Source organism: Pleurodeles waltl, chromosome 10, assembly GCF_031143425.1.
Source record: "Pleurodeles waltl isolate 20211129_DDA chromosome 10, aPleWal1.hap1.20221129, whole genome shotgun sequence".
NCBI classification, from domain to species: Eukaryota; Metazoa; Chordata; class Amphibia; order Caudata; family Salamandridae; genus Pleurodeles; species Pleurodeles waltl.
The window spans coordinates 28,847,168-28,870,117 of NC_090449.1; the positions used below are offsets into that span (position 1 = coordinate 28,847,168).

Below are 22,950 nucleotides of genomic sequence, written 5' to 3' on the forward strand. Positions count from 1 at the left end.
GGGGCGCTGTAACAAAAGGGGTGAGTCTTTGAGGTTCACCGCCAGGTGTTACAGTTCCTGCAGGGGGAGGTGGGAAGCACCTCCACCCAGTACAGGCTTTGTTCCTGGCCACAGAGTGACAAAGGCACTCTCCACATGTGGTTGCAACAGGTCTGGTGTGTGGCAGGCTGGCAGAAACTGGTCAGCCTACACTAGAAGTCGGGTAGGTATTCAGTGGGCATCTCAAAGATGCCCTCTGGGTGTATGTTACAATAAATTACACACTGGCATCAGTGTGCATTTATTGCGCTGAGAAGTTTGATACCAAACTTCCCAGTTTTCAGTGTAGCCATTATGGAACTGTGGAGTTCGTGTCTGACAAACTCCCAGACCATATACTCTTATGGCTACCCTGCACTTACAATGTCTAAGGTTTTGCTTAGACACTGTAGGGGCATAGTGCTCATGCACATACGCCCTCACCTGTTGTATAGTGCACCCTGCCTTAGGGCTTTAAGGCCTGCTAGAGGGGTGACTTACCTATGCCACAGGCAGTATAAGATTGGCATGGCACTCTAAGGGGAGTGCCAAGTCGACTTAGTCATTTTCTCCCCAACAGCACACACAAGCTGAGAGGCAGTGTGCATGTGCTGAGTGAGGGGTTCCCAGGGTGGCATAAGACATGCTGCAGCCCTTAGAGACCTTCCCTGGCATCAGGGCCCTTGGTACCATGGGTATCAGTTACAAGGGGCTTACCTGAGTGCCAGGGTTGTGCCAATTGTGGAGACAAAGGTACAGTTTAGGGAAAGAACACTGTTGCTGGGGCCTAGTTAGCAGGGCCCCAGCACACTTTCAACTTTTAACTTAGCATCTGCAAAGGCAAAACGTTAGGGGGTAACCATGCCAAGGAGGCATTTCCTTACATGTACTTTATTATTTTGGTTAGAAAAACATATCTGGCACAGAGCTTTAAGGGGGTCTTTTTCTTTCCAAATTAAAACACCTGCAGGCCGGGACTTTGTAAGCCAGGCAGTGGCCTTTATTTTGCTTTTGAAGTCTATGGTCTACCTGTGAACTGCAATGTTTTATAGTACGACACTGTTACTCAGTTAGGGGCTGTTTAAAAGGAAACACCACAAATCTCTAGCAAGCAATCCTCCACCACAGAAAGGCTAAATATGCTTGTGCTAAATGACATCTCTTTCGAATGCAGTAAATAGGATTTCTGTGAGGCCAGACAAGCTGGGCCCAGGGTCCCTCCAGGTGACAGCATGTGTGAGACAAAATATGTCCTTACCGCGCTCATTGTTGTTGGTGAAGGCGCCACGGATGGAGCCCCCGAGCCGCACCTCTCCATCAGATAGGTCTTCCAGGATGAGGTCCCTTACAGGGATGGGCTGGCGGTACACCTGGTAGTACAGCTGGTCATTCTGCGTCAGTGGCCTTGTGATTACCAGGACGGCTTCAAACAGGAAGACATGGAGTCGCTGAGCGGGGAGAAGAAACAAGAGCATTCAGATCATAGCCTAATACCTTTGTCTGCAGAGACACACGACTGGATGGCGATCTTCGGTAATTAAGAGACTGGACAGCTTCAGTCAATGAAATACATTTAAAGCATGAAATACATCCAGTCATTAGACAAGAAACAATGTCACTAACATGAAGGATGAAGGATTATTTCATATTTTTAAGGTCACTTATTGGAAGATTCCATTTCAGCACTGTGTGGAAAAAATGGGACTTATAACCTGAAATAGGTCCCCACATTCTCTGCAGAAAAAAGCAAACTATAAAAGACACGGTCATTGAAACCAAGCTATACCAGGCCCATGCGCCCATAACTAGGGTGAAACCAGTCCTGGGTTGCTCGTCATCCAGTTCAGGGAGGACCGGACTTCGCAGTTTGGACTGGACTGTTCGAACTGGAGCAGAATCAAGACTGATTTGCATATAGCTGGGTCCAAACTGAGGGGACATGGTGTGCAAAATAATGATGGGTTGGAATGCGACCCCGCCGGTGATAACCAGTGGCGGAGATAAATTCAAGCATTCCATCTTTAGTATGAATGACATAGGGCAACAATTCACAAAGAAAGGTAGCCATCTGTTATTAAACCGCAGAGTCACACTTCTGACCCGGTGCAGGCATACAGCTTTTGCCAATTCACAGTTAATCTTGGGGACGCATAGACTGGTCAAGGGTTTCCAGGCTTACACCCAGAAAGCTTTTGTGAATTACTGCTTCAGCCTGTAAGCCAGTTGAAGAATCCAAGACTACATGCAATAGCATGTGTTAGGAGTAAATCTGACGGTTTCAGGGTAGGAAATCAGGAGTTTGTGAATGGCTACAACCTAACATGTTAATGGAAGTTCACAAACTTCCAAGGCTTACAAAGCCTCAGACCACCAAAAGGGATTTACAGGTGCAAGGTAACCTTTTGGTAGTACAGTGCATTTGTAAATCCAGCCGCTTCCGTTTGTAATATGCCATAAAGTCTACTGAGAGCAGGGGTTGGGGAGTAATTTAGAGGTACTCCTTGCTTCCAGTGTCACTTCTTGCAAATCACGCACTGATAGTTTAAAAGTAAACCTGAATTCAGGGATTGCTATTTTCCTACTAACTTGTTGTGTATCCGATACCGGGCACTCCTCAGCCCTGAACCCATGCCAGCTTCCACGAGTACTCACCTCTTGCCTCAGAATTAGTATGACTCAATGTTGTCCAATCAGAAGGGGCGGCTCCAACAAGTGAGGCAGGTCCGTATCACAATGGTTTTGCTCAACATGGACACCACAGCTCAGTCCAAGTGGGGACACTTTCTAGAATTTGTGCCAGGAGGAAGGTTGGGAGAAGTTTGTGCCCCTTTATTACTATTTAGTTTTGTTTCTGAAATAAGCTATTCTTGAATAAGATGCAACAGAACCCTGTAAGCCTTTTAGGCATAGACACCTCGATAGAACAAGCATTCCAGCATCATCTGTGACCAGCAGAGGCGGTGCTTTCACACCACTAAGCATAGGGGCATCTACATTCAAGATTACTAAATATCACTTCAAATGGTTGAAAAGCCAGATAAAGAGGTATCACTCCCTTGTGTTCCACCTGCTGAAGCTAGAAACTAACTGAAAATTGTTCTCCCAATTGGCGAACTGAAGACAACACGTATGGTCCGTGTAAGTAGAAGAGGTAATGGACAATACGGATCTAGACTCTTAAAGGATCTTGATGTCCCATAGTAAACACTAACATAAGTTAGAAAAACAAGTGGGACCTTCTTGAGAACAACATATTTTGAAAAGCACAATCTAAAGCACAGTTCAGTTTCCCCGCTCCACTCACGAGAGCCACCAAGGCCTAAAACAGTTGTCATTCCTCTATTCCTGTACACAGTTTATCAATGAATGCCAAGATTTTACCAGCCTCATCCAAAAGAGCTAAAAGCTGGAATCCAAGACCCCAGGGCGGCACCATTTCTTTCAGCACAGCACGACATCTATCACATTTGCCAGGCCTTTTAATGGAGAAATTGGGAGACAGTTTGCTGCAGATGTTAGATCTAATTAACTAATTTCCATTCAGTGCCTTCTACTGACTTCCATTTGGAGTGGGCCATTCTACCTTCCTTCAGGCATCTGTTACTAAATGCTGGTATGAAGGGGTAAACCGGTCATAGTTCATATCACAGGCGAGGTTAAAAGTTATTAAGATAGAATTAATTTCCAATATAGCTATAGCAGCACATGATTGATCGATTAAAGGTAATTACGTGGAATGTCAGGGGGCTCAGGCCGTACGTTACACACTACAGAAATACATTCACTTCTATGGCGACAGGGTACACAAATTGCGTGCCTCCAAGAGACATCTGATGGGTGATGAAAAAAGCTAGCCAGAAAATGGTGAGGAGAGCGGTTCACCTCTGCATACTCCTCCTCTGCGTGGCGTGTGCCCCTACAGATAGCTTCAGGGGTCCCATTTAGACACACATATAGTGAGGCAGATGTGGAGGGCAGATATTTACTTCTGCGAGGCGCTCTGGAGGAGAAACCTATAACTTCTTAATATGTATGCACCCAACACAGATGATCATGCATTCTATGACAGGATCACAGACTTCCTGGAGGTAGCAGCTGGGAACCGCCATTCTCTGGGCAGATGATTTTAACTGTGCAATGGATGGCAAAAAAGACTGCTTTCCACCTAAGCAGGGGACTAAGCCACTTTTGGTGAGGGCACTCAAGAGGATGATGGACTGTTTGGAGCTCCTAGATGGTTGGAGAGAGGTCCACCCCATTTAGATGGGAATACACCTGCCATTCAAAAATGCACAGGAAGTACAGCCGCTTGGACTGTTTTTGCTAGGGGGGTTGACTCTCTCCCAAATTATTGTGGTCAAACATCTGGGCAAATTCTTATCTGATCATGCTCCTGTTCTGCTGGAGCTGCAATGGGGGCTCGAGAGGGAAGTGCAACACACCTGTTGCATGCCACCAGACTTTCTTTCGGATCCTGAGAGGCTCCCTCTGGCCATAATAACTTTTGACGCGGCCAAGGCATTTGATCAGGTGAATTGGCTATTTTTGCAGGTTGCAATGGAGCTATTTGGATTAGGGAGCACTTTCATTAGAGCAGTCAAAGAGCTATATGGGTCACCAACAGCGAGAATTTTGATTAATGATGTGCTATCACAGGAAGTAGGCATTTTTAGAGGGACACGTCAGAGTTGTCCCTTATCCCCTCTTTTATTTGATTTATATATTGAGCCTCTTGCGATATCGCGTAGAAATAACGGGGAAATTCTTTCCTTTCAGAGTAAGGGTTGGGAGAAGAAAGTTGCATTGTATGCAGATGATCTGATGATTTACACTAGGGATCTTTCTATTTCTCTTCCCTCTATAAATTTGGTGATGGAAGGTTTTGGTAGAATGTCGGGCTATAATGTTAATGTTGAGAAGACAGAGATTATGTGCTGGAATATGTTATATGAAACCCCGTTAGTTAAACGAGAGATTAGATATTTAGGAGTTCAGATTATAAAGGATCTGGGGGAGGTAGCAAGGATAAATTTTGAGAAAGTCCATTTCGAGACTAAAACTCCTTAGGGCTCTTCCTCTCTCTTTAATAGGTAGATCTAACATTTTGAAGATTATAATTTTGCCAACATTTTTTTGTATAAATTTGGTCATCCAAGGTTTTTTTTTATAAGTCCGACTTAAGATTCCACGGCAGGCCTGCAAGGTCTGGCTACAGATTCGAAGCCTACTAGGGATAGCCTATTATTCTGGATTAGCCCCAATTTGGGATTCACCAGGTACCCTGGTATGTCTTCTTGATAAGCTATCAATCCTGCTGAAAGTGAGTGGGGTACTATGGTGGGGGCAGATTATAGAAGATGTGAAGTTGATTCCATGGACTACATTTTTGGAGAGAGCGGGGGGGGGGGGGGGTCCATTTCTAAATTTAAATATCAGTTGGCTAGCTGGATTAAATCGTTACAAGTAGGAGAAATTGGTAGATCTAGTTGGGAGGAGAAATTAATTCAGAGACCTTTACTTAAGGAAATCGCGTTTTGGTATCAAGCCTTGTTGGAGGCAACTGAGGAGGATTCCCCCTTCCGCTCCAGAAGTGGGGAGAGGTTTTTCCAACCATTGATATAATATCGTTGTGGCAAAGGTCATGTTCAAATCTTTGGTCCACTGTTAAATCAGCGGCAATGAGGAGGAACCATTTGTTTACTTTGCATAGAGTGTACTGGACTCCAGCAAGGCTGTCCCGCATTGGCTAAATTCAGAAAAACTGTCCACGATGTGATGACCCAAATGCGGATGATATTCATATGTTTTGGAATCGTTCCAGGCTGGCTAATTTTTGGGAAGCCGTGCAGAAAGTCCTAAACAAGATATTTGGTGAAGGAATAACATTGAATCCTGTTTTAGTTTTATTTGGGGTTTGTGATTTGAAAGCCCAACCACAGCAATGTCTTTTGTTTGTTTTGATGCTTATTGCCCGGCAGCAAATCTGTTATAAATGGGTATGCTCATCACCTCCCACAGTGCAGGAGTGGCAGAACTCGGTAGATCGATTATATAAGTTGGACAGAGCCGGGCCTATTAGCAAAAAAGATATTTTTTGTCTGGGATGGGAAAATGTTTGTCAAATCCTTGCTTGATTGGAGGTGCTCAGTTTGGTTATGAAGTCGGATGATTATACCTGATTCCCCCCCTTCCGTGCGTCTAGCCATATTGTCCAGTTATGGTACTAGGCGGATAGTTGGGAAGGATTTGCAAAGGACACAGGGGGGGATCCATGGAAGAGAGTGGCAGGTGGAGTGGCCCGTTGATATCGTGGGGCTATACACCAGGGGGTCAATGAGTAGTGGATCCTTCCTTTACTGACATGGATTAGTGAGATGAGGACAAAAAAAAAAATGCAGAAGCAACAACATTCCGGTTTGGTTTTGAACAAAGAAAACAGGATCTTGTTTGAGAGGTTTGTACTTTCTTACCAAGTGCGGCATGGCCACTTCTAGAACGGCCAGTATTAAAAATATTTTTTCCATGAGCTCCATTAGTCCCATTACAAGAGGGAGCATAGGTCTGGCAAAGCTCTTCTTTGTAGAGTCTCCATTAAACAAACCCCCCCAAAAAAAATGAATAGAGGGCGAGGCGTTTCTAAAATTAACATATCATGGAATTTGGGGATATTGCCCAAGGGTGAGATCGTCAGAGAAGAACCTGTTAAAGATGGAGGTATACATGAAGGTAGTGTATCATCACTGGAATGGGAGGGTACTTTGGAAGATCATTATGGAGAACTCCTGCGTCTGCATTTAGGAGAAGGTTGATCAAAATCCAGATCGCTGGGGAGAATAGGCTTCACTGATGGTGCTCCTGAGGAAGAGTTGCTGTGTGTGACTTATCTCTTCCTTATAGGAGAGTGATCGGGTGGGAATGTCCCCTGCATGGCAAATGGGCCTGTATCCCTGCCTTTAATACAGGTCTGCATATATAGTTGGTGCCTAGACTTTTATTTGGCCTCAATATCATAGTAACTTAGTGTGTGCACAGAGGTCTAGAGCTGTCCATGAAAATATGAGTTCCAGAACCTGTCCTCTGACCTGGAGAGAGACACAGAGTATGTCCTTATAGTGGGGCACTGTCCAGGGCACATGATGCAGAGGTGGCCGAATACCATATTTTGTAAATCAGTAATGTGACCAGACTGTCTCTGTGTCAAGTGTGCTTATTGGCTCTTCTCATGAAAAGTTCTGAGGTTATGCGAAACTTAGAACCTTGCACTGACATTCTATCTGCATGGTGACTGTGTATATGTGCAGTGAGTGTACAGCACATGTATGGTAGTAGGACTCTGTAAGGTGTACGACTAAGGTTACTGTGGACAGTTTGGATGCCCCTGGTCTAGGAAGGCACGAGATGGAGGGTAAGGACAGCTTCTCCATTGTGAAAGTGTTTTGCCTGCATTCCTGGGGCTGGAGGGGTAAATCCAGACATTGAGGTTGGGGAGGACAGAGACAGGGCTTTCCTTATACATTCAATGAGGGCTGATAATTAGTTCTTCTTGGTATGGCAGGGGTGAGGGTTGCACCCTCTGCTGATCATGGATCATGGTGAGGACTTCTTCAGTCAGGGTCTGTCATTTTGTCTATCTCTTATTACTGCTTCAAGAAGGTGATGGGTGCCAGGGGCAGAGATCTTGCAGTTTATTGTGCCCATGTTTTGGATATTCCAGCCTGGTCCCCTAGAATGGTTCCTGTGTGAGCAGTGCTAAGACTGTTAAAGATCAAGCATTACTGAGATGCTTGCTTCATCAAGGACGTGGGAAGACCTGATCGGCCCAAGCCCACAACTGGTTACTCTGAATTCCTGTAAACAACCTGCTGGGAAGGACATCCTAGCTGAAGACAGGGTTCTGCACAGATCTGCCTTGCTGATCTTATCCCACGAACACATACTAGAGGCAAAGCTGCTGCTGGGGCCCTAAAAGGAGAGGAACCACAAACACAGCCTCCCACAGGAGAGAAGCCACAGTGAGGGTGGTAGCATGCAACACTGCTACCGATGCATCAATAACCAGGTGGTAAATGTAGGGCTTAGGCTGCACCTTGAACCAGAGAAGAGCTTGTGCAGGGGAGTCTGCTGTGCATGCATGAGACTTCTGATGGAGGAAAGGAGGAAAGAAGCTGAATGGCACATTTGGCCAATGAGAGTGTTTGAGATGATCTGCACCTGGGCTTGATCAATGCCCAAATCAATTTGTTGCGATTGTAGACATAGGATCCAAACCTAGCAGGGATAGGATGCTGAAAGCAGCAGTGTTGTGCCTGACTGTTAAACACAACAGATTACAACTCTGGATTAAGTTCCCATTTAAGTGAGTAGTATTTAGTTCTGCTGTGAGATTAAAGTGCTTTCTTTTACCTGTTGGTTGACTGTTGAGTAGTGAGCCCTTGCTCTCCACACCACCTCGTTCAGAAGCCTGTGATGGCTCACCCTTGCTCTTCTAAGAGTCAAGTGCAAAGTGGGCTGTACTTGAGCCACTTTGCAGAGCCATAGTTTGACAGATCCCCAGGATTTCAGGAACAATGACCTCAACCACCATGGTTGGTACCAATTAGCCAGTGTATTCTGTGGCCCCTTGAATTGAGTCAGACAGACACAGATTTATGCCTTGAAAGATGCACAGGATTCAGTGCAGGAGGAAAAGGTAAACTATGAGGTTATAAAGGGTCTTGCCACTGATCTTCCATAGGAAGGGTGCTGATAACAGGCAATTTCCTCACTAGTCTAGCACAAAATATTCCCTGAAAGTCCAACCCTTGCCCCAGGAGGATTCACATTGCCAAATCTTTACACAATGAGCTGTATTCTGAATATGAATTCCAAAGATCCAAAAAATAACAAAGAAAAAGCAGCTGCCTACTGTCCTCTATCAGTAAGTAATACATTAGATGCAGTACTCGGAAACAAACCTGGCCCTTGTTGTTCTTCAGCTCTCCGTGGCAGTGAAGGAGCTTGGAGCGGGCCAATAAGCAGTCCTGCTGAGACTCAAACAAGAAGATGAGCCGCTTCTTGTAGTACTGGCACTCTGCTTCCCCAGTTTTACTGTTTATCAGACCCACGATTTCTTGGATCACAGCGATCTAAAAGGAGACAGGCAGATTAGAACCCATGCCCTCAGAAATGCCAGCCCAACTGCTGACGTTTCGGATACTAAAATGATGGTAGAGGATGGTAAGCAAAAGCAAAACTGCAGCTTGTACTGCATGAGCAAGGTTACATCAGCACAAGTGTTTCCAAGAAACACTAAAGGGGTGACAAAAGGTGCAGCAGTGGCACAAGCATACACACACACACACACACACACACACACACACACACACACACACACACACACACACCTACCTGCTACAGCAGAACAAGCTTCTCTCACGCAGAACACATACCAAGGAAGTTAAAGCAGAGCAAGCCTCCCTTACTCAATGAACTGGTAAAGCATGGGCAGTATCACTGCATGCTTCCCTATCCCAATCAACAGGTACATCAATGGCCGCCACAGAACAAGCATATACTGCACTGGGGCTGGATGGAGTGGACGGTCTGTCTAGTACGACCTTGTCTGGCTGGGCTGGAACCTCCCCGTGACCGCGGTAAGTGTAATGGGAAGTGATGGGAGCGGGACACATGGTCAGTGGTGTGGTGGGGCTGGTTAAATGTGGAAAGGTGCCGGTAAAGTGCTTGTGGCTTCCTGAGGCGGTTGTCTAAGAAGACCCCAATTTTACTCATCTCGAACTGACGGCTCTGACTGACAATGCATGATACAGGGTGGTGAATGTCATTCCAGTGGTAAAACGTGTGCGTAAGCTGCTGCAGCAGGCGTATTAATGTAGTGCTGGAGTGTTGAAAGCAGGGTGGCCCCTCTCCTTTTCGGATTCCTGGTAGGCTGACTGCACTGATAAGGCTTGTAAAATGCTGAGAGGATTAAGAAACACACTGGTTCACTCCAAGAAGGTACACAGAAATGGTCTGGGGTGGTTGCATTTTTCAGGAGCCTCCCCAGCCTGTTCTACAAACACAGACTTTATGAAGGGTACGTCTCCTCACAGTAGTACCCACAAGAGAGGTACAAAAACACTCTGAACTTTCCACAGCTGGATATCAACCACACAGACAGTGATCAGGACAAGAGACAAGGGTCTGGCCTCACCTAAAGGACCCTTATTCGACTAAGCAGCAAAGACTACAGTCCCACCCTTCAGCCCCACTTTCTGTCAAATGGTAGTGCCACAGAGAGGCTAACTTGCAGTCCCTCTCAGCAAAAGGACCCAATAGAATTTCTATGGGAGCCTGGTCTCCTCCCGTGTGTGTGTGTATGTATGTGTGTATGTGTCTAGGTTTCCTCCCATCTTTGTATGTATGTATATATCTACAGCTTACATCCTCAGATGTGTCTATTTCAGAAACCCTCTTTCCACAATACTGCAAAAAACCTGCATGTAAAATTGACCGTGGTTACTTCTGATGGATTCCTGTCCTTTTGTCAAATTCTTCAATACGACTGAATCCTTACCTTCCATTGTATGCATGCCTTCTGTTTCTGAGTATAGCCTCCTCTCAACCAAGCTCATTTGTCTTAATGTTTTTATTGTCATTCTGCAAATGGCTCACATCATTTTGTAGATCACAACCTTTCTTTCTTTAAAACGGTGTCTCTGCAACCTCTGCTAGCTTATTGATATCATCAACCTTAATCCTGAAACCACACAGCTGCCACTAAATCAGACCCAACTGGAATGTTTTTTTTCTTTCTTTTCTTGAGCACATGACGAATCCAATAACCAATAAAACCACTGGATTAACCACCAACCCTGGGTTCAAGAGTAGCTTCACACCAAGCAACCCACCAGGCTCAAAATACGTCTTAAAAGTAACTACCGGAAAGACTGATGCAAGCTTAACTTTCCACATGACGCCTAGTCACTGGCACATTACTAGGCAGCATTTCCCACTGACCAAAATACAATACAATAGAATTCTTCTACTACAACAGCAGACTATGTTTCAGAAACTGAGTAAGGGAGGACTGAACAGTCACTGTCCGCCAATACAGACATCACATTGAGTCACATGCAGGTCCTAGTTGTGTTGGATCAGTATAGCCAGATGGGTAATGCCTGGCACAGTGGCCAACAGTATGAATGCATGGGTGACCAATGGGCATGCGCGAGGAAGACTCCAGTGATTAAAAGTACTCACAGCCTCTTGCAGGGATGCTTGGTCTGAATGGTCCGCAGCAGTGTGCTTCAGGATCTCCTTGAGCAGCAGGGGGTATTTGACCAGCCGGCTACGAGGCAAGTCCAGGAAGTTCCAAAGGTCCAGCTTGCGACTAAACGAGGACTCTTGGCAAAGGCGCAGGAAGTTCTCCACCTGCCGGTCCTGCTTCTTATAGTCCAGCAAGGCTTTGGCTGCCACTTGATTACAGCAATAGTTCCTGTAGGCGTGGAGGCACGGCAGCTGTATATGCAAAAAGAACTACAGTAAGATAGTGCACATTACATAAATGTGTTACACCACAGAAAACATTAAGCAATTATTGAACTATTACATGGGCTAACATTGTCATTACCATAACTTGGCTCTAGACACTAAACTGGCTAGGATGTTAGAACAGGACTTCAGTCTGGTTCAAGTAATGTCAGTGTTATGAGGGAGTTTGCTTACAAAGAATGCAGTGGCAAAGCCAATAGGTCAGGCCTTGGAAAGCCAGATATATATATATTTCTTTTTTTGTTTTACAATTGTGTGGTTTTTCAAAATTCTTCTTCTTAATATATACCATCCGCAGACAGGTGGATCAGGGGCAGCAGCTATACTGGTGCTGTTGGATTTATCTGCAGCCTTCGTCATCATTTTTCCTCATTTAATGGTGCAGCGGCTGCATCAGGCAGGCCTGAGGGATGCCGCGTTTGGGTTGCTGGAGTCCTTTCTGTGCGACAGATCTATCTCAGTTAGTTGTGAAGATTGCAGAGCAGCCCCCTTTCAGCTCCCTTGTCGTGTCCCCCAGGAGTCTTCCCTCAGCCCAACCCTCTAACCTGTACATCGCCCCTCTGGCAAAACGGGTTCACTCTTTTGGGTTCCAGGTTGCTTCATACACGGAGAATACCCAGATCATCGTCTCCATTTTGGATGACTGGGAAGAGGTGGAAGAGGTGGAAGACAGGTATCATGGCTGTATGAGGGAAGTCAGTATGTGGATGAACCAAAACTGGCTAAAAATGAATGGGGACAAAACGAAGATTATGGTATTCGGTGCGGACAGGTTTATTTGGCCAGAGACGTGTGGCACTTTACCTACTCCAATAGTTGCAACCAAGAACCTAGGGGTGGTGTTAGATAATTTTCTGGCTTTTGACACTCAGGTTAACAGAGTGGTTAGCTCCTGCTTCTGGATGGTCAGGAATTTAAAAAAAGGTCTACCTTTTGTACCTAAAGAGCTCTGGGTACCGGTGGTCCTAGTACTTAGTACATCGAGATTGGACTATTGCAATGCATTGTATTGTATTTGAACATCAAAAAATATTCCTTGACTAAGCTTCAGCTTATCCACAATGCGGCTGCACGACTGGTTTTAGGACTACCCAAGCATTCTTCATTCAGGGGAGGTTTGAGACATCTTCACTGGTTACCGATAAAAAAACGAGTATCTTTTAAGGCCCTGTGCCTGACTATAGAGCCCTTCATTCTCAAGGGTCTGGGAAGTTGCAGTCTGCTTTGAAGTGGTATACCCCAAGCCGACCCTTGAGCTCTGAAGAGCTCTTTAATGTAACTGTATCACGCTGTACAAAGCAAGGTGGGGTGACCAGCAGCCAGGCTACGGAATTCTCTTCCAATTCACATCAGGAGTCTGAATTCGTATTTCCGATTCCACAAGAAACTTCAAACCTGGCTCTTTATAATGTAGCTTTTCAGCAGTTCTTCTATCTGGTCTCTCTTGATCTTCAGCGCACTGATGCCTGAGGGTTTAACATGCTTAAGAAATGCTAGAAATAGGAATAGGTTATATTTCCCTATTCTAAAACAGTGTGCCATATTCCTCCAAGGACACGAGTGCTAGCTGAGCTTTTTGACTGGTCTTATGTATGGCACTTACCCAGTCTAGCATGGTGGGCCCAACCTCATCAATGGTCCCATCTTCTTGCCTCATCCTTCCCAGGTGGATGAGCAGATCTAAAAAAAATGAACAAAGATGGTTGGATGAGATATTGGAAGAGAAGCAGAGGAGAATGGATGAGGATATGGATGGTCAATGAAGGATGACATAAGGGTGCGGAAGGTGAGCAAATGAGAGGAATAGGGGTCTAGGGAGTGAATAGAGAAAATGAATGAGGGTCTGGAGGAGGTACAGAGAAGGGGTGAGGGTCAGGAGAAGAAACATGATGGGGATAAGGTTCTGAAGGATTAACAGATAAGGATGAATGTGGGTCAAAAGCGTGTGCAAAGGAGTCAGGAAGTGACCAGAGATGGGGACGATTGTCTGGAGAAGGAACAGAGAAGGGCCGGGTGGAGGAACAGAGGAAGGCGATGGAGGTTTGAAGAAAGTGATTCGGATGTCTAAAAAAATCCAGTGGGAGTGAGGAACAAAATATTTTGGGAAAAGACAGAAGGAAAGAAAGGGAAAGCAGAAGGCAGCTCTGACTTCCCACATCCTTCCAAACCTGAAACAATATGTGATCTCCTGTAATGCACCATGGTGCTCCCTAGTACACCCTGATCTCGTCATACTTATAAGTGAAGTAGAGCAGATTGCTAACCGCATCCTGGGGATACTTGCCAAAATATCAGCGTCAATCAGCACACATGCCAAAGAATGAGTGCATGAGAGCACACGTGCACCAGTACTGCTATCTCCAGCTGCACTTCACCTTCGGTGTTCAATTTGTGTTGTGTTTTGACAGATCCCTTCAATCGATCAGTAGATTTGTAGAGTGCTTCTTGTCACCCGTGAGGGTATCCGGGCACTGGCAGGGTGCAGTTGATTAGCCAAATAGCCAGGTCTTTGGTGACCTCTGCATCTGCTATCTCTGTATACAGAGGCAGTTGAGTTACCCGAGGTAGAGGGCGATGTGGATTCACCTAGGAAGATCCAAAACAAGTCTGACTGCGGCATTCTGTATGGACTGTAGTCATCTGAGGTGAGTTGCGATTCCTGTGTAGGGGGCGTTGCCATAGTTCAGTCAGCTGGAGATGAGGGCCTGGGCGATGCTGTGTCTTGAGCTTTGGGGTAGCCATATGAATATCTTATGAAGCATGCAGAGGATGAAGAAGCAGGAGGAGGAGATGCAGTTGACCCGAGTCATCATGGTTAGCTTGTTGTCCAGAATGATGCCTAGGTTCCTAGTGTGGTCAGTGGGAGTAGGAGTAAGTCCGGGTTCTGAGGGCCACCAGGATGCATTCTATGGGAATGTTTTGTTTCCGAAGATCAGTACCTCGGTCTTGTCTGTGTTGAGCTTCAGGCAGTTATCCTTCATTCAGTTGCCGACATCTGTCATGCAGTTGTAGAAGTTGGTCTTCGGGTTGATGGTGTCTTTGGAGAGGGAGCAGATGAGCGGTGTGTCAGAGTAGGATTTGATGTTGAATCCGTGGGTTTTGACGAAACTGGTCAGAGGTGTCATACATGTGTTGAAGAGGGTGGAGCTGAGCGAGAATCCTCGGGGTACTCCACAGATCAGAGCCCTACACCCTGTGTGCAAATGTCCAACTATGGTAACATACACTAGTTGTAGGAAGTTGGCTCTGTATGTGCTATTTCAAAGTAAGGAATAGCATGCACAGAGTCCAAGGGTTCCCCTTAGAGGTAAAATAGTGGTAAAAATAGATAATACTAATGCTCTATTTTGTGGTAGTGTGGTCGAGCAGTAGGCTTATCCAAGGAGTAGTGTTAAGCATTTGTTGTACATACACATAGACAATAAATGAGGTACACACACTCAGAGACAAATCCAGCCAATAGGTTTTTATATAGAAAAATCTCTTTTCTTAGTTTATTTTAAGAACCACAGGTTCAAATTCTACATGTAATATCTCATTCGAAAGGTATTGCAGGTAAGTACTTTAGGAACTTCAAATCATCAAAATTGCATGTATACTTTTCAAGTTATTGACAAATAGCTGTTTTAAAAGTGGACACTTAGTGCAATTTTCACAGTTCCTGGGGGAGGTAAGTTTTGGTTAGTTTTACCAGGTAAGTAAGACACTTACAGGGTTCAGTTCTTGGTCCAAGGTAGCCCACCGTTGGGGGTTCAGAGCAACCCCAAAGTCACCACACCAGCAGCTCAGGGCCGGTCAGGTGCAGAGTTCAAAGTGGTGCCCAAAACGCATAGGCTAGAATGGAGAGAAGGGGGTGCCCCGGTTCCGATCTGCTTGCAGGTAAGTACCCGCGTCTTCGGAGGGCAGACCAGGGGGGTTTTGTAGGGCACCGGAGGGGACACAAGCCCACACAGAAATTTCACCCTCAGCAGCGCGGGGGCGGCCGGGTGCAGTGTAGAAACAAGCGTCGGGTTTGCAATGTTAGTCTATGAGAGATCAACGGATCTCTTCAGCGCTGCAGGCAGGCAAGGGGGGGCTTCCTCGGGGAAACCTCCACTTGGGCAAGGGAGAGGGACTCCTGGGGGTCACTTCTCCAGTGAAAGTCCGGTCCTTCAGGTCCTGGGGGCTGCGGGTGCAGGGTCTTTCCAGGCGTCGGGACTTAGGTTTCAGAGAGTCGCGGTCAGGGGAAGCCTCGGGATTCCCTCTGCAGGCGGCGCTGTGGGGGCTCAGGGGGGACAGGTTTTGGTACTCACACCTCCCTGAGGTGTTGGTTCTCCACCAGCCGAGTCGGGGTCGCCGGGTGCAGTGTTGCAAGTCTCACGCTTCTTGCGGGGAGATTGCAGGGTCTTTAAAGCTGCTCCTTGAAACAAAGTTGCAGTCTTTTTGGAGCAGGTCCGCTGTCCTCGGGAGTTTCTTGTCTTTTTCGAAGCAGGGCAGTCCTCAGAGGATTCAGAGGTCGCTGGTCCCTTGGAAGGCGTCGCTGGAGCAGAGTTCTTTGGAAGGCAGGAGACAGGCCGGTGAGTTTCTGGAGCCAAGGCAGTTGTCGTCTTCTGGTCTTCCTCTGCAGGGGTTTTCAGCTAGGCAGTCCTTCTTCTTGTAGTTTGCAGGAATCTAATTTTCTAGGGTTCAGGGTAGCCCTTAAATACTAAATTTAAGGGCGTGTTTAGGTCTGGGGGGTTAGTAGCCAATGGCTACTAGCCCTGAGGGTGGGTACACCCTCTTTGTGCCTCCTCCCAAGGGGAGGGGGTCACAATCCTAACCCTATTGGGGGAATCCTCCATCTGCAAGATGGAGGATTTCTAAAAGTTAGAGTCACTTCAGCTCAGGACACCTTAGGGGCTGTCCTGACTGGCCAGTGACTCCTCCTTGTTGCTTTCTTTGTTCCCTCCAGCCTTGCCGCCAAAAGTGGGGGCCGTGGCCGGAGGGGGCGGGCAACTCCACTAAGCTGGAGTGCCCTGCTGGGCTGTGACAAAGGGGTGAGCCTTTGAGGCTCACCGCCAGGTGTCACAGCTCCTGCCTGGGGGAGGTGTTAGCATCTCCACCCAGTGCAGGCTTTGTTACTGGCCTCAGAGTGACAAAGGCACTCTCCCCATGGGGCCAGCAACATGTCTCTAGTGTGGCAGGCTGCTGGAACTAGTCAGCCTACACAGACAGTCGGTTAAGTTTCAGGGGGCACCTCTAAGGTGCCCTCTGGGGTGTATTTTGCAATAAAATGTACACTGGCATCAGTGTGCATTTATTGTGCTGAGAAGTTTGATACCAAACTTCCCAGTTTTCAGTGTAGCCATTATGGTGCTGTGGAGTTCGTGTTTGACAGACTCCCAGACCATATACTCTTATGGCTACCCTGCACTTACAATGTCTAAGGTTTTGTTTAGACACTGTAGGGGTACCATGCTCATGCACTGGTACCCTCACCTATGGTATAGTGCACCCTGCCTTAGGGCTGTAAGGCCTGCTAGAGGAGTGTCTTACCTATACTGCATAGGCAGTGAGGCTGGCATGGCACCCTGAGGGGAGTGCCATGTCGACTTACTCGTTTTGTCCTCACTAGCACACACAAGCTGGCAAGCAGTGTGTCTGTGCTGAGTGAGAGGTCTCCAGGGTGGCATAAGACATGCTGCAGCCCTTAGAGACCTTCCTTGGCATCAGGGCCCTTGGTACTAGAAGTACCAGTTACAAGGGACTTATCTGGATGCCAGGGTCTGCCAATTGTGGATACAAAAGTACAGGTTAGGGAAAGAACACTGGTGCTGGGGCCTGGTTAGCAGGCCTCAGCACACTTTCAATTGTAAACATAGCATCAGCAAAGGCAAAAAGTCAGGGGGCAACCATGCCAAGGAGGCATTTCCTTACACAACCCCCCCCCAAACGAAAGAGGATGAGACTAACCTTTCCCAAGAGAGTCTTCATTTTCTAAGTGGAAGAACCTGAAAGGCCATCTGCATTGGCATGGGCAGTCCCAGGTCTGTGTTCCACTATAAAGTCCATTCCCTGTAGGGAGATGGACCACCTCAACAGTTTAGGATTTTCACCTTTCATTTGCATCAGCCATTTGAGAGGTCTGTGGTCAGTTTGAACTAGGAAGTGAGTCCCAAAGAGGTATGGTCTCAGCTTCTTCAGGGACCAAACCACAGCAAAGGCCTCCCTCTCAATGGCACTCCAACGCTGCTCCCTGGGGAGTAACCTCCTGCTAATGAAAGCAACAGGCTGGTCAAGGCCATCATCATTTGTTTGGGACAAAACTGCCCCTATCCCATGTTCAGAGGCATCGGTCTGCACAATGAACTGCTTAGAATAATCTGGAGCTTTTAGAACTGGTGCTGAGCACATTGCTTGTTTCAGGGTGTCAAAGGCCTGTTGGCATTCCACAGTCCAGTTCACTTTCTTGGGCATTTTCTTGGAGGTGAGTTCAGTGAGGGCTGTCACAATGGATCCATATCCCTTCACAAACCTCCTGTAATACCCAGTCAAGCAAAGGAATGCCCTGACTTGAGTCTGGGTTTTTGGAGCTACCCAGTCCAGAATAGTCTGGATCTTGGGTTGGAGTGGCTGAACTTGGCCTCCACCTACAAGGTGTCCCAAGTAAACCACAGTTCCCTGCCCTATCTGGCATTTGGATGCCTTGATAGAGAGGCCTGCAGATTGCAGAGCCTTCAAAACCTTCTTCAGGTGGACCAGGTGATCCTGCCAGGTGGAGCTAAAGACAGCAATATCATCAAGATAAGCTGTGCTAAAGGACTCCAAGCCAGCAAGGACTTGATTCACCAACCTTTGGAAGGTGGCAGGGGCATTCTTTAAACCAAAGGGCATAACAGTAAACTGATAATGCCCATCAGGTGTGGAGAATGCTGTTTTCTCTTTTGCTCCAGGTGCCATTTTTATTTGCCAGTACCCTGCTGTCAAGTCAAAGGTACTTAAGAATTTGGCAGCACCTAATTTATCTATGAGCTCATCAGCTCTGGGAATTGGATGAGCATCTGTCTTGGTGACAGAATTGAGCCCTCTGTAATCCACACAAAACCTCATCTCTTTCTTTCCATCTTTGGTGTGAGGTTTGGGGACTAAGACCACTGGGCTAGCCCAGGGGCTGTCAGAGCGCTCAATTACTCCCAATTCCAGCATCTTGTGGACTTCCACCTTGATGCTTTCCTTAACATGGTCAGACTGTCTAAAGATTTTGTTTTTGACAGGCATGCTGTCTCCTGTGTCCACATCATGGGTACACAGGTGTGTCTGACCAGGGGTTAAGGAGAAGAGTTCAGGAAACTGTTGTAGGACTCTCCTACAATCAGCTTGCTGTTGGCCAGAGAGGGTGTCTGAGTAGGTCACTCCATCTACTGAGCCATCTTTTGGGTCTGATGACAGAAGATCAGGGAGAGGTTCACTCTCTGCCTCCTGATCCTCATCTGTTACCATCAACAGATTCACATCAGCCCTGTCATGGAAGAGCTTAAGGCGGTTCACATGGATCACCCTCTTGGGGCTCCTGCTTGTGCCCAGGTCCACCAGGTAGGTGACCTGACTCTTCCTTTCTAGCACTGGGTAAGGGCCACTCCATTTGTCCTGGAGTGCCCTGGGAGCCACAGGCTCCAGAACCCAGACTTTCTGCCCTGGTTGGAACTCAACCAGTGCAGCCTTTTGGTCATACCAAAACTTCTGGAGCTGTTGGCTGGCCTCAAGGTTTTTGGTTGCCTTTTCCATGTACTCTGCCATTCTAGAGCGAAGGCCAAGTACATAGTCCACTATGTCTTGTTTAGGCTCATGAAGAGGTCTCTCCCAGCCTTCTTTAACAAGAGCAAGTGGTCCCCTTACAGGGTGGCCAAACAGAAGTTCAAAGGGTGAGAATCCTACTCCCTTCTGTGGCACCTCTCTGTAAGCAAAAAGCAGACATGGCAAGAGGACATCCCATCTCCTTTTGAGTTTTTCTGGGAGCCCCATGATCATGCCTTTTAATGTCTTGTTGAATCTCTCAACTAAGCCATTAGTTTGTGGATGGTATGGTGTAGTGAATTTGTAAGTCACTCCACACTCATTCCACATGTGTTTTAGGTATGCTGACATGAAGTTGGTACCTCTGTCAGACACCACCTCCTTAGGGAAACCCACTCTGGTAAAGATACCAATGAGGGCCTTGGCTACTGCAGGGGCAGTAGTCGACCTAAGGGGAATAGCTTCAGGATACCTAGTAGCATGATCCACTACTACTAGGATGTACATATTTCCTGAGGCTGTGGGAGGTTCCAGTGGACCAACTATGTCCACACCCACTCTTTCAAAGGGGACCCCCACCACTGGAAGAGGAATGAGGGGGGCCTTTGGGTGCCCACCTGTCTTACCACTGGATTGACAGGTGGGGCAGGAGAGGCAAAACTCCTTAACCTTCTGGGACATATTGGGCCAGTAGAAGTGGTTGACTAACCTCTCCCACGTCTTGGTTTGTCCCAAATGCCCAGCAAGGGGAATATCATGGGCTAAGGTCAGAATAAACTCTCTGAACGACTGAGGCACTACCACTCTCCTAGTGGCACCAGGTTTGGGGTCTCTGGCCTCAGTGTACAGGAGTCCATCTTCCCAATAGACCCTATGTGTTCCATTTTTCTTGCCCTTGGACTCTTCAGCAGCTTGCTGCCTAAGGCCTTCAAGAGAGGGACAGGTTTCTTGTCCCTTACACAGCTCCTCCCTTGAGGGTCCCCCTGGGCCTAAGAGCTCAACCTGATAAGGTTCAAGCTCCAAAGGCTCAGTTCCCTCCGAGGGCAGAACTTCTTCCTGAGAAGAGAGGTTCCCTTTTTCTGACTGTGTTGCAGTTGGTCTCCCAACTGACTTTCCTTTTCTCTTGGTAGGCTGGGCCATTTTTCCAGACTCCAGCTCTACTTTTTCACCCTGTGCCTTGCACTGTGCTCTTGTTTTTACACACACCAGTTCAGGGATACCCAGCATGGCTGCATGGGTTTTTAGCTCTACCTCAGCCCATGCTGAGGACTCCAGGTCATTTCCAAGCAGACAGTCTACTGGGATGTTTGAGGAGACCACCACCTGTTTCAGGCCATTGACCCCTCCCCATTCTAAAGTTACCATTGCCATGGGATGTGCTTTAGTTTGATTGTCAGCATTGGTGACTGTATACGTTTTTCCAGTCAGGTATTGGCCAGGGGAAACCAGTTTCTCTGTCACCATGGTGACACTGGCACCTGTATCCCTCAGGCCCTCTACACTTGTCCCATTAATAAAGAGCTGCTGCCTGTATTTTTGCATGTTAGGCGGCCAGGCAGCTAGTGTGGCTAAATCCACCCCACCCTCAGAGACTAGAGTAGCTTCAGTGTGGACCCTGATTTGCTCTGGGCACACTGTTGATCCCACTTGGAGACTAGCCATTCCAGTGTTACCTGGATTGGAGTTTGGAGTGGAACTTTTCTTGGGACAGGCCTTGTCTCCAGTTTGGTGTCCAGACTGACTACAGTTTCGACACCAGGCCTTTTTGGGATCAAAGTTTTTACCCTTGTACCCAGGATTGTTTTGTGAAGAGGCTCTGGGCCCACCCTCCTGTGCAGGTTTTTGGGGGCCTTTAGAAGACTCTGGACTATTTTTATTTTTGGCTGTCTCACCACCTTTCCCCTGGGGAGGTTTTGTGACCCCTTTCTTTTGGTCACCCCCTGTGGAAGTTTTGGACACCCTTGTCTTGACCCAATGGTCCGCCTTCTTTCCCAATTCTTGGGGAGAAATTGGTCCTAGGTCTACCAGATGCTGATGCAGTTTATCATTGAAACAATTACTTAACAGGTGTTCTTTCACAAATAAATTGTACAGCCCATCATAATTACTTATACCACTGCCTTGAATCCAACCATCTAGTGTTTTTACTGAGTAGTCTACAAAGTCAACCCAGGTCTGGCTCGAGGATTTTTGAGCCCCCCTGAATCTAATCCTATACTCCTCAGTGGAGAATCCAAAGCCCTCAATCAGGGTACCCTTCATGAGGTCATAAGATTCTGCATCTTGTCCAGAGAGTGTGAGGAGTCTATCCCTACACTTTCCTGTGAACATTTCCCAAAGGAGAGCACCCCAGTGAGATTTGTTCACTTTTCTGGTTACACAAGCCCTCTCAAAAGCTGTGAACCATTTGGTGATGTCATCACCATCTTCATATTTAGTTACAATCCCTTTAGGGATTTTCAACATGTCAGGAGAATCTCTGACCCTATTTATGTTGCTGCCACCATTGATGGGTCCTAGGCCCATCTCTTGTCTTTCCCTCTCTATGGCTAGGATCTGTCTTTCCAAAGCCAATCTTTTGGCCATCCTGGCTAACTGGATGTCCTCTTCACTGGAGTTATCCTCAGTGATTTCAGAGTTGTTGGTCTCTCCTGTGAGGGAACCAGCATCTCTGACTATTATTTTTGGAGTCAGGGTTTGAGGGACCCTGTTCTCCCTAGATAGGACTGGTAGGGGGGAATTTTCCTCCAAGTCACTATCCTCTTCCTCTGAGTTGCCACCCTCAGAGGGGTTGGCCTTTTCAAACTCTGCCAAAAGCTCCTGGAGCTGTATTTTGGTAGGTTTGGGGCCCATTGTTATTTTCTTTATTTTACAGAGTGACCTTAGCTCCCTCATCTTAAGATGGAGGTAAGGTGTGGTGTCGAGTTCCACCACAGTCACATCTGTGCTAGACATTTTGCTTCTAAAAGTTGGAATACTTTTTAAGAATCTACAACTGGTTCTAGAATCTAATTCAAACTTTTACAAACTTTTTTAAACTCTAAAAGAAATGCTAAACAGGATCTAACACAAGGCCCTAGCAGGTCTTTTAAGAATTTAGAAAACTTTTCAAATTGCAAAAATCAATTTCTAATGACAATTTTGGAATTTGTCGTGTGATCAGGTATTGGCTGAGTAGTCCAGCAAATGCAAAGTCTTGTACCCCACCGCTGATCCACCAATGTAGGATGTTGGCTCTATATGTGCTATTTCAAAGTAAGGAATAGCATGCACAGAGTCCAAGGGTTCCCCTTAGAGGTAAAATAGTGGTAAAAATAGATAATACTAATGCTCTATTTTGTGGTAGTGTGGTCGAGCAGTAGGCTTATCCAAGGAGTAGTGTTAAGCATTTGTTGTACATACACATAGACAATAAATGAGGTACACACACTCAGAGACAAATCCAGCCAATAGGTTTTGTTATAGAAAAATATCTTTTCTTAGTTTATTTTAAGAACCACAGGTTCAAATTTAACATGTAATATCTTGTTTGAAAGGTATTGCAGGTAAGTACATTAGGAACTTTGAATCATTTCAATTGCATGTATACTTTTCAAGTTATTGACAAATAGCTACTTTAAAAGTGGACACAGTGCAATTTTCACAGTTCCT

General features: G+C 46.6%; 1 protein-coding gene across 2 annotated transcripts in view; it reads right to left on the minus strand.

Moving 5' to 3' along the window:
- Window positions 1-22,950, minus strand: part of LOC138260967 (rho guanine nucleotide exchange factor 3-like) — a 197,999-nt gene that overhangs the window by 26,560 nt on the left and 148,489 nt on the right. For both annotated transcript variants that reach the window (XM_069209525.1, XM_069209526.1), the window contains 4 exons: window positions 13,151-13,227; window positions 11,257-11,514; window positions 8,973-9,143; window positions 1,277-1,466 (listed from right to left, as the gene is read on the minus strand). In XM_069209525.1, coding sequence (XP_069065626.1) covers window positions 1,277-1,466; window positions 8,973-9,143; window positions 11,257-11,514; window positions 13,151-13,227 — 696 coding nt within the window. The remainder of the gene's footprint in view (window positions 1-1,276; window positions 1,467-8,972; window positions 9,144-11,256; window positions 11,515-13,150; window positions 13,228-22,950) is intronic.